Genomic DNA, 14,630 nt, shown 5'->3' on the forward strand with positions numbered 1-14,630 from the left:
TGCATTCAGCAAGAGGCTCACAGAGAGGAAGGCAGAATAATGGATAATTAAAGTCAATCTCAGGTTAGAAGGCAGAGGCCCATGCAAGAGGTTCCCTTGGATCAGCAAGAGCATGCCTATGGCTGGTGTGTTTTGTTCAGGGGTGTCTGAAGGGCTCAAGTATTTGGATGAAAACAGCAAAGCAGAGTTTTTTTACTAGTGTAGGTGCTGTATTGGTCCCATGAGAGAGGAGGGAGTGCCACCCCAGCTGTGGCCAGTGACCCTGCCCTTAGAAAACCCCTTGAAGCCCCTGCAGCAGAGCACAGTGGCCTCCGGGTGTTCTCCCCTGCTCCCCCTCCCTCCCTCCCTCCCTCCCTCCCTCCCTCCCTCCCTCTCTCCCTCCGGGGCTGGCAGGGCACAAATCAGGCCGCCCAGCCGCGGCTGCCAGCCAGGGTGACAGAGGGGAAGGGAGGCTCCAGAGCCCTGTCACCAGCCCTCAAAATAATAGCCGAGCAGTGTGCGAGGGGGGCAGGAAGCTAAGGCAGCTAATCACGGGCATCTGTCCCTGTGTGAGAGCCCACAGGAGCGCAGCAGCTCCAGGCTGCACAAGCACACACGGCCATAGGGGATGGACAGAGCTGGGCACTGCCAGGAGCCCTCTCTAGGAGACAATGCCCTGGTGTGCAGTGGATGGAGATATAAGTACCTTCATAGGCCCTTAATGGGACTAGAGGCATATATTTGGACAGGGTTCCAGCCCGACCTGCTTCTCTGAGCCTAAAATAACAAACAAATCAGTGTGCCTTTATTTTGAGAAAACGTTACTCACAGTAATAAGGGAGGGTGGGGGCACCCAAAAGGAAGCAGAGTTGTGATAAAACTTCCATTTTGTTCTTTCTTGCATGTCAAGGAAAAAAAATGTACATTATAATTCAGAGTGCCTTTCAGGGTTTATTTTTCTTTACATTGTTACATGCCTGATCACATCTGATTTTGGAAGCTAAGCAGGGTCTGACTTGGCTGACATTTGGGAGATGGCTGAAAAGCAAGAGTCTGAGCAGGAACTGGGTGCTCATTATCTGAATGTGCAATGCTTAAAAGCATGACTAGGGGAATAACAAGGATATTCACAGCTTTTCTGTATCTTACAATACTGTTTTTCTCCATTTCTAACAACTGAAATAACAGTATGATGGAAAATAATATAATGAATATTAAATGAGCATTTTTTAAAATAATAAAAATACACTGCTTGGGAATACTGGTTAGTACTTCACAAAAAGCACATAAAATTCTTTGAGCAAACTGACCATCAGATCATTAGAGACAGGAAATAAATACTTTGATTTCTGTCTGCTTGCTGTTTACTAAGTGCTGTTTATTACAGTGGAACTTATTGGCAGGTGATTGTTAAAATCCCTTCAAAACTCATTTAAGTACAATTAAGTGAAAACAGTATAAGCTTTTTAACAGAAAAGATATCAGAAGTAGCATAGGATTTTTTTTTTACATGGGATTTATTCTCATTCTTGGTGTTTCCAGTGACAAAAGGCTTAATTATATCATAGAATGGTTCCCTCATTCTTGCTTTACTTTAGAAAATTTCAGATGACCAAGGCTGATCTGTTACAATTTCACTTTGAGGCTCACAAGAAAGAGGTATAATTTTAAGGAAAGCTTCTTTGTTTAAGCATGTTCCTTGGTTAAAACAAATTCAGTTTTAAAACCAATAAAAACTGTAACTAGAACTCCCTCTCTTGCTCTCTTACCAAATGTCATCAGCAGGTACCTCTCAGATTCTGAGCAGGCTCTTTGGGACAAGCTGAGCTTTTTTTTTTTTTCTTGGTTACCTCCTACCCCAGCAAAATTAAGAAGGCAAAACCAAAAGGGAATGTGCAATAAAGAAAATGAACATCAAACAGACATTTGAGTATCTGTCTTCTACTTTTTAACAAGAAATAAATATGATATGGTGAAGCAAGGCAGGATTCACATGCTGTGAGCCTCTCCCACATAGCGCCCAAGATGCCCTCATTCAGTTTTCCAGTCCTTCTTTGTTATAGCAAAATGTGAGGGATTTCTAAATCCTGATTTGGATGCATCCCCCCAGAGCAGAGACAAACCAACAATTACTGAAGCAAGGCAAGTTGTTTTCAGTTTAGCAGGTTTCTTTCTAAGCCAGGCTTGTGGTGTCATTTAAAGTTTGAATGCTTCCATTCTCTGAGAAGACCAGTGGCTTTTCAATAGCAAAAGATCAAATGATGTTAATCAGGCAGTGTGACTTAATCCTCTAATTCAGCTGCCTTTTTACATTAGAAATGTTCTGCTCACATAAGATTGATTTGCTCTTAAATTGACGTTTTTTCCCCCAAAATGTGCCTGTCTAAACTTCTACTCTTGGCCCTGCAGATCCATTACACATATAAGATAAAACAACTTTTTCTGCATTTTGAAGGTTTAGATAGGCTAATCCTAACGGTTCTGATAGAAAATCTCTTGTTAATCACAGAAAGCCCAAGATGTTATGCAACAGCAGCAAGAACATTTTTCTTTTCAGTAGTGATGCCACTGGTTAGCTACACTGAACAGGGACAGTTTTTGCTGACCACTGGAATGCTACCATAAGTGCACATTCTCCTCAGCCTTCTAATACAGAGAGGGATGCTTTACAAGGGCATGTAAAGTGATGGGACAAGTCTTTCAGTTTAAAAGACTCTTTCTTTTAAACTGAAAGAGACTAAGTTTAGGTTAGATACTAGGAAGAAATGCTCTCTTGTGAGTGTAGTGAGACATGGGAACACAGTGCCCAGAGAAGCTGGGGATGTCCCATCCCTGAAAGTGTTCCAGGCCAGGTTGGATGGGGCTTTGAGCAACTACTAAAATGGAAGGAGTCTCCACCCATGGGAATGGGGGTGGATGTAGATGATATTTAAGGTATTTTCCAACCCAAAGCATTCTGTGATTCTAGGAAGTGTCAGCAGGAGATGTCCAGCCCTTGGCACAGATATCACTGCACGGTGCCTCTCTCAGGTGCCTCTCACCAGCTTTGACAGCCCACACAAGAGAGAATGGGGCTCCTCGGGCACAAGGAGCCACAGTTCAGCATTGTGAGGTGCAGGGCAGACTGAAGGGAGCCACAGGGCACACATGTACTCTCACCCTAGAGGTTTGCACTTCAGTACCCTTACCGAAGACTTCTTGCAACAGATTTTCACTAGCTAACTCTCTATAGTTGCTAAGATTGCCTCAGATGAAGGAAGATATTATAGTCTGGAGAACTAAAATGACCATTTATAGTGTTTGGCAGGTGATCATCAATCGTTTTGCTATTAGGAAGGGCATCAAGGCTGCTATTCCTTCCTGACGGGTCTGTGATACACAACCATTTTGCCCTGTCCGCTGAATTACACAACATTTTCTTTTCTTTTTTTTTTTGTTCCTGGCGGATAGTACTGAATGAATCCCATCAATTAATTACTTTTCCTGAAGATATTTTGCCAATGCAAGGTTTACTGTGACCATGCTGGCAGAACACATAAGGGTTTTCAAAACCCAATGTGCTATCATTGGTGCTACATTATATAAACCACAAACTGATTATGATCTACCTTAGGAGTAATTACCGGGTCTGCTCCCAGCCACCTGGCATTTGGGGAGATGATCTGCGCATTACTGCACCAAGTGTGCAAAGCAACTCCTCTCCCCCAGAGCTATTTCTTAAAGAAATGGAAGCACAGCGTCAGTCTGGCATTGGGCGGCAGCAAATGCAGTTGTAGCAGAAATCTGTGGGCAGAGAGCGCCATCTCCAGCTTATAAATCATGATTACTCTGCGGTAACCAGCTTATTCAGGATTTCTTTTTTGAAATTGCCATCTGTTCTAGCAAAAGATGGAGAAGAAAGCCAGCTGAGACTGATGAAAGATTGAGACTTAAGCCTTAGCACTACCTTAATATCCTGTAGGGAGACTTTGCTAATCCTTGCTGAAGTTTCTGAATTACATAAAAAAGCTGCTTAAAATTGTATGGAGCTGATTTGTTTCTGTTTTCAGGCTACTTACTGAAGACTAAAATCCTGACAGAGCTAATATTTGTACTATGTCGGGGTCCTCCAGCCAACTGAGAGTCCATCCATTTAACACTACACGTGATGCATTTGATAGGTACTTGGAAAAGCACATAAACTATATATATATATATATATATATATAAGTACTGTTGAAGAACGACTGGGTGGAAAACCAGTGTCAATAAGCAATATGCCAAACCAGCCCACAAGTGCATGCAGAGGGATTATATACATATAAAGGCTACAAAATTGACAAATATTACAAAAATTACACTGAGGCCAGTGCCTGTGAGTCCAGCCTCATGATTATCGCTCAAGTGTTCATTCTAAAGGAGGTCCAAAGAGGACATTATGAAACAAATTACTCACACAGAAGACAGCCTGGACAAAGTATGAAATTCTTATTATGGATGGTTTCAAGAGCTGTCAAGACAAATCTGCAACAGATGTGTGATTAACTTCAAGCAGGAAAGCTGTACTGCAACACCCAAGGCATCTATGATTGTGTACACAGGTGTAAAGGTGATGATTTTCCTGGTCCTTATTGTTTTCTATTGTGGGAAAACAGCCTTGAAATGGTCACTAAAAAGTTGTCTGGGCTTTATTATTAATTTAGGAGTTTAAATATTTATACAAACGAAAGTTAAATACTCTGCCATCTGTTGATAGCTGGCAAAACTGCAGATTTTCTTCCCTGAAACAGACTGTTTCATCACCACATTGAAACCATTACCCGCTATTTCAGCTGGCAAGATAAAAGTAGCAAAGAAATGCAATGTATTTTGAAAATCCACCAATTGTCAGGTAAGTCACCGTATTATCTATTCAACTCAAAAAAGTGACGGATGTGCTTGCAGCAAAATGCCGGGAGTCCACAGAATAATTTAAGACTCATCAGCAACCCGGATAACTATCCGTTCTTCCCGTTCTTCTCTGAACAATAAATGAGCTTGCGATAGTCTTTTTTTTTCTTTTTTTTTTTTTTTTTTCATGGTAAAGGTCACCGAGATGCCCAGTTTTGACAGAGCTATTCCTGCCTTTCTCTCCTCCTCCCTGCTGGACCTCAGCGGAAGAGAGGAGAGGACACGCCTGCCACCTTCCCTTTTCCACTTCGCAGCGCTCATGCCCGTGAGCAGCCCGGCTTCTATTGCAGTCGCAGCCCGTGTCGTTCTTTTTTGTGGTGAATGAACCCCGAGGAGCCGGAGCTTTGGGACGCAGTTCCCCCACACACCTGCGCCCGGGCCCCTCTGCGGACGCGTCCTGGCGGGAGGAGGAGGAGGAGCCGCGGTCGAGGTCGTGCTGCCAGTGGCCGATGGCGGCGGGCGGCGGGGTCGGGCTGCTGCCCTTCCTGCGGCTGCTGGGGCAGCTCAAGGTGGGCGCAGGGCAAGGGCCAGGCGCGGGGGCTGGGGCCGGGTTCCCTCGGCAGTGCCCGGGCTGGCAGCGGGGCCGGGGCTGGCAGGGGGCGGTGGCTGGCGGAGGCCGGCGTGAGCCGGGGCTTCGGCCCATGTGAGCCGGGGCTTCGGCCCCTGTTGTGCCAGCGCAGCGGGCCCGGCTGGGCCGCGGCTGCGGCGGGGCCTCGTGGGTGCCGCCGTGTCCCGGCCCTTGGGCTGCGGCGGCACCTGCTGCGGCTGGGCCGAGCTCCTGGCCGGGGACAGCCTTGGGCTGGGCCTTGGGGCAGGCGTTCGCTGCGAGCATCAGAGCTTTCCCGTGGTGGGGCGGAATTTCTGCCGGTGTCTGTGAAACGAGGGCCTGCAAAACCGAGGGGTTTAACCTGTACAGTGCCATGGTCTGGTGGATGCTGTGGTATCCACCCAGAGGTTGGACTCGATGATCTCTGCGGGCTTTTCCAGCCTAACTGATTCTGTGATTCTGTGACGCGAACAGAGAGTACCGCGGACGGGATGGGTGTACAGGAACGTTGCAAAGCCAGAGAGCGTCTCCGACCACATGTACAGGATGGCGATGATGGCTTTGGTGACTGAAGACAAAAACCTTAACAAGGACAGGTGAGACTGCCTCTCCTTATCACGACCATATGTTAATGTTGTGGGAGAGCTGCAAACAAAAGGCTAAAGAAGCTGTCGTCCCAAGTAAGAGCTTTTAAATCACACTGAAGGAATTTGAATCCTTTCCTCTCTTCTTATCCCTCTATCCTGTTTACCTGGTCGTTTGAAAGGGGCTAAAAACTTTATTGCTTAACTGTGAGTGTTGAGGCAAGTCTTAGTGCAGAGGCTCAAAGCTGATCTTCTTTCAAGTAGTAAATAAACAGGCTGAAGACCCTTGTTAAAAAACAATGTCAAGCAACAAACAGCTGTGTCAGAGCCTTAGACTATGTCGATTTTGACAGACTGGAGGAGCACTCAGCAGCGGTAAGGAGCCACAGAAAGCCTCTAGGATAGCAGAGAAAGCTATAGCAACTGACATGAAGGCTTTTTTGACTACTCTGCTGCAGACTGGCATGGCTGCAGAGCTGTGAGTGACAGATTATATACTGAATTAGGGATTGCTCCAATCAGATTAGCTTCTACCTGTTGCAGGAATAATGTGAAGTGTATAATGTAGTTAATTACCACAACATCTCCAAAAGTCAAGTATACAAAAGCTAAGTACATTACTTTTGAATATCATGCTCTGGTACACAGTGTATTTATACTTAAATCTGCATTTACAAGCAGTAGAGACTAGAAATCAAAAATCAAAATCATGTCAAGGTGGAAAATAATTCCCTTAACAAAAAAGAGAAAAATGTTATATAAAGTTTAAGAAAGGCTCGAACAACCTTTAGAGTATATGAAGGGGGATAAATTCTGCAGTCTTAACTTATGGATAAGTTTTCAACTTAAAATGCTGAAAAACTAATTATTCTGTCCCTCCTTCTTGTCAGATGCATACGATTAGCTTTGGTTCATGATATGGCTGAATGCATTGTTGGAGATATTGCTCCTGCAGATAATATCCCAAAAGAGGAGAAACACAGGAGAGAAGAGGTATGAACATAAGGTGTGAAGCCACAGCTGCAGAGCATTCTGTGTGTTTTTATCTTCTAGTGGTGGTGAAGGAATGCCCCAAGCAATATAATACTGTCATTGGCATTGGACAAGCCTGCCACAACCAAGTAGAGCTTTCAGCGTATTGAGATTTTTGTACTTGTAACATGACCAAGTACAAAGCTACAGAAGAATCTTTGAAGTAATCTTCACCTTGGCCCTTTTGATAATTTGGTCTTTGTTTCTACCTTTATTTATTCCTGAACTAGCTGCAGTTTTGGTAAGCCTGAATGAGTCATGTTCAGCCTCCTTCCCGAGAGGTGAGGAGCAGGGAGTAGGTGCACTGAGTAGGATGGATGACAGTTCATGTCAGATCTTGTGTGTGGTGTCAGATCATGAGGTTGACAGAGACTTCATTTAAACCTTCTGCACAGAACCTCAGATGCAGGTGTCTCTTTTGTTACTGTTGTGATTCTTTGAGTGAGCATGCCTAGAGTCTCTTCATTTCTGGCCTTGCACTTATCCAGGCTGCTGGTTTGTTGTTTCTGGTTTGTGGCATTATTTGAAGAAAATGTAAACCATTTCTGTAGCCACAGCTAGAGGGCAATGTCATGCCTCAGAAACTCTTCAGAGGCTTTTTTCATTCATTGTAAGAACACACAATGAAGTATATTAAAAAAAGAAACACCAAAATTACGGTCTGTAAAGAAAGTACTTCAAGAATGCTAAATGCACCTTAGATCGTTAATTTCCGCTTTCTTAGCAAAAAACTTACTCCTAGAGTTAGTCATGGGCCCCCAGCCCCTAGTTTTAACCAGATAAGCATAAAAGGGGCCCCCTTTTATGGATGATGAATAATCACTGGAGTGTTTGTTACACTCTTCAAAGATCTTCAAAACACTGAACAGAGAAAAACTCTTTACTGGAAGCCTCTAAAGGTTGTTGTGTCACTGAGGATCAGCCTTCAACTTTGGTCTCATTTGAATTCAGGCAAGGAAAGAGATTTTGATGCCTAGGTATGTTTAAGAAATTTTCTTAAGTATTTGCAGCTCCTTCTGCTCCCATTTCAGTCAGTGAGGATTTTGTGAGAGGAAGAGTAAAGCATTAAATATTTGGGATGACTCTGAAATACTTTGTTGTAAAAATAGACCATGGGTAGCCACTTCAGGAAGTGGCTTGAGGTGAGTTATCAATACTCTGCTTCCACTGTAGAGTTCTCCTTTCTTCTGTTTGCTCTACAGCCAACATTGAGCTGGCTCCAGAGTTTGCTGCTTGTGCAGTAACTTTAACCAGTGAGTCTCACCAGCACTAAGGCAGCAGAAAATGAACCTGATTAATAAAAGCAGTTTTGGGGTTTTTTTTAGAGGAGGGAGGTTGTTTGGAGTAGGGGTTTTTGACAGGTAAGTCATTTTAGCCACCTAACCTTGAAATCTGGTGAGTTCCAGAGCCGGAAAGAGGTGAGAAGGAAGGAGACCTTGATGCTTCAGTGGTGGCAAGCCATTTGGAACCATATTGTGACACTGTATCCTCTATATGAAGTGGAGAAACAATCATGGCATGAAACCTTTGTCTTGCTTGTGATGTTGGTGGTTTTAGAAGCAGCCCTTCATGTTACTGACCAAACAGTAGAGACAGCACAGAAAAGAGATTGATCAACTGGGGAACACAAAGAACATTCAGAACAATTTCTGGAGTCACAAGTTCTGCTGGGAGCCTGCTCCAGTGGATATCTGCTCCACCATGGACCTCCAGGGGCTGCAGGAGGATCTCTGCTCCTCTGTAGGGCTGCAGGGCCACAGCTGCCTCACCATGATCTTCCTCACAGGCTGCAGGGGAATCTCCTGTGGCACCTAAAGCACCTCTTCCCTCTCCTTCTTCTCTAACCCTGGTATCTGCAGAGTTCTTCCTCTCACTTCTCACTCCTCCTCCTGGGTGAAGTTGCATAGGGCTTTCCCCTCCCATTAAATATGTTATCCCAGAGGTGCTACCGCCTTGGCCAGAGCTGTAGCCAAACATTGCCATGCCAAAACAATACAGTAATTTGCTGTGTAGTGGATGTTTCTGCTAGCTTGGTAACGTGTAGATAGTTATTCAGAAAATTTAATGATACAAATGTTGCTCAGAAAATACATAAATGGAAATGGCTTCTTTTTTTTAGACAGCTATGCAACAGCTGACCCACCTTCTATCAGAGGACCTCAGAAAAGAAATCTATGAACTCTGGGAAGTAAGTTTGCATTCTTTTAATCCTATTTTAAAATTTCAGGGTGACCCATTCCCTTCTTCCTATTTATCTGTGAAATTGTGCCATCTCTTCTTTTGACCTCAAGAAAGTGAGATATATTTGCTTAGAAGATAAAGCCTAACAGTATGAGTCAAGGTCAATTTTGGATCCTTTTCAAACAGAAAGCCTGGACTTTGATGAAATAACCATCTTCTGCCCCTAGCCTCTCAGAGTTCCTGATCAACCTGTCTAGGGCTTGGTTTGTACAGCTAAAGGAAAAGTTTGTCCTCTACATCCAGCTCTCTGGATATAAATCTGATTTTTTATTACATTATCACTTGCATTCGTATCTGGTCATATGTAGCTTTTAATACAGGAAAAAAAATAATGGTGGGTGATGGTGCTGTGGTTTATCTTCTGCTTTTTATACAAGTAATGTCTGTGGCTTTCATTTCTTTCTAATAAAGTCCATTAGACCAAGATATTTAGTAGTAACTTAAAATTATTAAGTAAACTAACGTTTAAACTTAAATGTGACCCAAAAAAATGCACTTTTTTACAAACACTTGAGATTTCTGGTCTTGGGTTCTTTAAAAGTTTCTATCAGAAAGTATCTTTTGTGTTTGAAGGTGATTTAACCGTTTTTATGCGAACCCATGCTGTTAATTGATACGATCTTTTATACTTGCAAATGAGAGATGATTAGATTATTTCCACACAATTCAAGTTTATAATTACTGTGCTTTATCTCCTCCTGACATACGGTCACACGGGGGAAATTGAATCCACAACCTCTTGTCCAAGCATTCTGTGTTTCTTGGACTGTATATCATCTGAATCTGTATCTTACATTGATTTCTACTTAGAGGGAATTTAAATTCCAAATATTGGCATCCAATTTCTGCCTTTTGCTACAACACCCTGTTTGTGGTTTTGTTTTAGGTTTAGAGTTGTTTTTGGTTTTTTTTTCCCTGTTGTAGTTGGGTAGTTGTTTGGTTGAGCAGGCAGTGGGAATGGGCACTCAGAGCTATATTTTAAGGTAAAGGGGGTAAACCAACATCATCAGATACAGGAAATAATATGTGTGTATTTTTTTAGGGAGTACTGGTTCCTTCTCCCTTGAGAAACTGTTATAATTGAGGAAAATGAGGTTTTGATAGATAAGGTTAGTTCTGTGTAATTGGGTTTTTTGCTTTGCTGGTCTCAGTCTTCTCCAGTGATGTTGTAAGAGCTTGTTCAGCATGGAGTCAGTTCTTTAGCATGTTAGCTTTTCATCATCCTCATTAACCATCATTTAATATGTGCACACTGTTGATAGTTTGGTCTTTGTTTCTACCTTCAGGATTATTTATTGGCACTGTGTCTGCAATTCATTAGCATGAGTGCAACCCACCTGGCAGAGAGGGTACCCTAAAAATCCACTATTCATATGTAGTCCCTCTAGTGTTAAGTGGAACAACTAGTTGCTCTTTAAGAAGAAAAAAAAAGAGATAAAGAAAATCAGCCTCTGATAACTTGGTGTGCTGCTCTGCTCTCCGCTAGCCAGAGACATTGCACTATGATTTTTTTTTTGGTGAGTGAAGGTGGTCATGGACCAGAGCTGAACAGTGCTGAGCAATACAAGATTCTTCACAATCTTAGCACGTCCTTCCTGCTCTGCCCTGCTCTTGTCTCTGTATCTCTTCACTTTTGGCTTTACAAGGACTGCTGCTTTGGGTGGTATTGGTGGGTACCTGGCGAGTGTTGTGTAGGGGAGGGGCAGCAGAAAGATGCCTCAGACATATCTTCACTTTATAACTTAATCCCAAATATGTTTGAAAAAACAGTGAAGTAAATGAGTCAGCACGTTTCAGCTCTGTCCTGCTTTTTTATTCTCAAGAGCAAAAGCATGGGAATGATTTTTAAAAGACAACCTGTGGTGTTGGAGAGACCAGTTAGTGTTTTTCCAAAGTACACTGTCATTTCAGAGTCTTAACCACCTGTGGGGAGGTAACAGTAAGTGTTTGTTTCAGCACTGTGCACAGTTGCACATGTAATAGCTGATGTTTCTTGAGGACAATGTGAGCTGAGGTGTCAGTAACATCGGGTGTATAGCACAGAGGTTGGCAGCAGATTGATACTCCCACCTGATTGTTGGAGGTGAAACTGACTTTTACAGGTGAACAGCCCTACTTCTTCTTTTCTTGAAGTTCTCCTTTGTAATGCTGCCAAGAGTTTGTTGTTTTTGAGGGACCCTCTCCCCTGCAACAGAGATTAGAAAAAAATAGAGTAGAAATAAATAGATTTAAGAAAATAAGTAGGACTTAATTTAAAAATGAGGCAAAGCTCAGGTTGAAAAGAGAAAAGATAAAAACACTGAAATGAAATTTATTATTAAAATAATGATGAGGTGTAACTGAAAATTCAAAGTACCATTGAAATTTATGTAGAATAGTAAACCAATCAATCATGCCTATCGAAATCTGGATTTCTGACCTCAAAGGTAAAGTAAGAAGCCTAAGAACAGGCTTCTAAGAGTATGCAAGACAAGGAAATGACTGTCACACTTATCTGAGCATGAGTGTGCTGGAATTAGAAAGCCAGGGTCTTTCCACTGTGAATGGCACTCATACCACAGTTGTTATCATAAGATGCAGAAAGGATTGCCAGGTTCTGTGGTCAGTAGGCAAACCTCTTCCTGCACTCATGCTGCTCTTCTCTGTGGAAGTGCTATGATCCACAGGTTCCGTGGATCTGGGAGCTTAGATGGTCCCAGTGTGCACTTTGGTGTGATAATGGTTGTGGGGATGACAAATAGGGTCAGACCTGCCAGTGGTATCAAGGTAATGGTAACCTGCACAGAAGAAAACCCCTTTCTATAGGCTTGGTTTTGGAAGTCAGGAGAGTCAGGAAGACCTGCTCGTGAGACATCTCATACAATGCAGTCGATTTGGGAAAGAGAAAATGCAGTGCCAAACCTGTCTGCAGCCATCACTGGAAGCAAATGACAGCAAAATTGTTCAAGTTGAGTAGAAATGTGAATCACTCATAAATATATACTGATGATGACTGTAGAGAGGGAAAAGATAGCAGAGAGATTAAAGGACTTAAATTCTGAAGGGGAGGAAACCCCTTAACCACTCCCTATCTCCTAGGAGAGACAAAAGGACATAAGCAGCTCAGACAGATTAGAGGAAAAAGATTAGGCAGGAATGACAGGAGAAATATAAAGAACAACTCCATATAGAAACAGTAAGTGGTGAGAAAAGTGCTAAATAGGTCTTAAAAATAGGTGGTGACAGTGTGTAGGCACACACTCTGGTAATTAATAGCCTTAGCCAGGCCTGAAATTATCTTTCTACGTAAAATACAGATAAATCAAACCTATTGTTTAACTTGTGTGTCATGCAGAGTTACCTCCATATCATCCCTGATTCAGCCAAAACAATTGGTATATTTAGAGTCAGGTTATGCAAAAGGCTGTATTTTACATCCCACTGCATTTAATATAAAATTGGCATGTATTTCAGGTGTTTGGCTGACCACTGTGTGTTCGTAAAAACAAAGTTAAAGACGTAACTGTGATGAATATTTCTGGATTGGCTTGTACTAATGAAGAAAGTTCTAGATATATAAAGAGATTTTAGTGTTCTGTTTCAGAGTAACAAAATTCTTTTTCTTATAACTACAAATCTTTTCAGGAATATGAAAACCAGTCTACTGCAGAGGCCAAATTTGTAAAGCAGTTGGATCAGTGTGAGATGATACTGCAAGCATTTGAGTATGAAGAGTTGGAAAAGACACCTGGCAGACTGCAGGATTTTTTTGATTCAACTGCTGGTATGACATTTGGGTACTTTTTTTTCCTTTCATAAATGAAATACATAAACTCCCTTTCTTTTCCTGAAAGACATTCAGAGCAAGTGAGAACTAGTTATTTTACTCATTGCTCATGTCCCCTAATATATCTGGGGAAACTGGATGCATTGTGAACATACCTGACATTTATCTGTAGGTATTAAACCGGAATTTAATTTATGCCGAATTCCTTTTACATCACTTTTCACCTTAGAGAGAGGCTCAGCTTTCATTACACTTGCATGTGTGTAAGGGTCTCCCTGAAACATCAGAGTCTTCATAAAGGAGTCTTCAGTGTTTACCCATGCTCTGACAGCAGTTTGTACTCTGTCAGTGTTTCAGGAGTCAGTGAAGTAGGATTTGTTATCCCCAAGTGAGCTGAGTGACCAGCCCAAGGTTCCTGTGAGAACCACCTCAGTGAAATGATTAAGTTGCAACTGTATTACTTTTTATTCTGTCCGCTGCTTTTCATCCTTTGCAAAATACACTGGTAGTTTAAAGCAGAAATAGGTAAAATAATAATCTTTATCTTTTTGGCAAGATAGTTGAACACCAGAAGAGGACTGTAACTAACTTGTCCTGTCCTGGGAAAAAAACTAGGGATAGACAAACTCTAGGGATAAGAGGACCAGCAGTCACCCTACAGAGTCCCTGACAAGTCCCATTTATACTTTGGTGATTCCCTCGGGAAATAATAATCTCTCTGTAAGACTTTTACTAGCAAAGGAAAAAAAAGGACAATGTGAACAAAGCTGATAATGCTTTATTTTCTAACTATTTGTCTTTGCTCCCCTACCAGAATTCAACAACTTCAGTTGAGCTGGTGTGTGAGTAGAGCCTGCAGCATATACCCTAAGTGCACCTGGAACTGGAGTGGTTTCTGTAGCACCATACATAGTATAGATTATCTTGGTCACGGTGCATCCCTTTTTCAGCTCTTAAATGTCTGAATAGAGCACAAAATACAAGCTTTTTGTGAAGAAAGGGTGTAGCTACACTTACTCCATAATTGGATTGAACTGGGAGCATTCACTTTCTTAAAAGAATAATTTGACATTTATTCTGAGCCTAAAGTGACATCTCTGCTATCATTCCAATTCTAGCCTTTCACACGTGGCAAAATGAGAGCATTTTTCATTAACCTTCCCTTTCTTTTGTTTTGCAGGGAAGTTTGTTCACCCAGAAATACTCCAGCTTGTATCTCTGATTTACACAGAAAGGAAAAAAAGAATAGCTGCCACATCTCATCCACATTCCTGAGGTGTTCCTAAATGCTGTAGCCATAATAAATACTTTGGTTTATATTCTGGTCATTATTTTTTCTCCTCTAACATCACTGATTCTGCTAGCAGATTTTTTTTCCTGTGCATTCATTGCTGAGAATCCCGGGACCACTTAGAGGGGAGCAGGTATAGTTGCCTTCCAGATCAGAGGTTGTGTCAGGGAACAAAGAATTAGTATATTTGGGATTCTCCTTCTTTTTAATCAGCCTCTGATTAATGCAGTCTCAGATACAAATAGATTCTCTACTGGGGAA

At 42.3% G+C, this 14,630-nt stretch overlaps 1 protein-coding gene across 1 annotated transcript; it reads left to right on the top strand.

Moving 5' to 3' along the window:
- The first annotated feature begins 4,751 nt into the window (after positions 1-4,751).
- Positions 4,752-14,397, top strand: HDDC2 (HD domain containing 2). Its single transcript, XM_036404575.2, has 7 exons — positions 4,752-4,849; positions 5,045-5,417; positions 5,930-6,051; positions 6,930-7,032; positions 9,191-9,259; positions 12,937-13,075; positions 14,259-14,397. Exons 2-7 carry the CDS (start codon positions 5,358-5,360, stop codon positions 14,351-14,353), a joined length of 588 nt encoding a protein of 195 aa, XP_036260468.1. The 5' UTR covers positions 4,752-4,849; positions 5,045-5,357; the 3' UTR covers positions 14,354-14,397.
- Positions 14,398-14,630: the final 233 nt, after the last annotated feature.

The sequence above is a fragment of the Molothrus ater genome, chromosome 3, assembly GCF_012460135.2.
Source record: "Molothrus ater isolate BHLD 08-10-18 breed brown headed cowbird chromosome 3, BPBGC_Mater_1.1, whole genome shotgun sequence".
NCBI lineage: Eukaryota > Metazoa > Chordata > Aves > Passeriformes > Icteridae > Molothrus > Molothrus ater.

Bases quoted from the DNA above. Each gene is read 5' to 3' on its own strand.
- HDDC2 (XM_036404575.2), top strand. From the start codon at position 5,358: ATGGCGGCGGGCGGCGGGGTCGGGCTGCTGCCCTTCCTGCGGCTGCTG. The intron at 6,052-6,929 runs GTGAGACTGCCT...CCTTCTTGTCAG, and splicing joins AAAAACCTTAACAAGGACAG to ATGCATACGATTAGCTTTGG. The intron at 9,260-12,936 runs GTAAGTTTGCAT...AAATCTTTTCAG, and splicing joins AAATCTATGAACTCTGGGAA to GAATATGAAAACCAGTCTAC.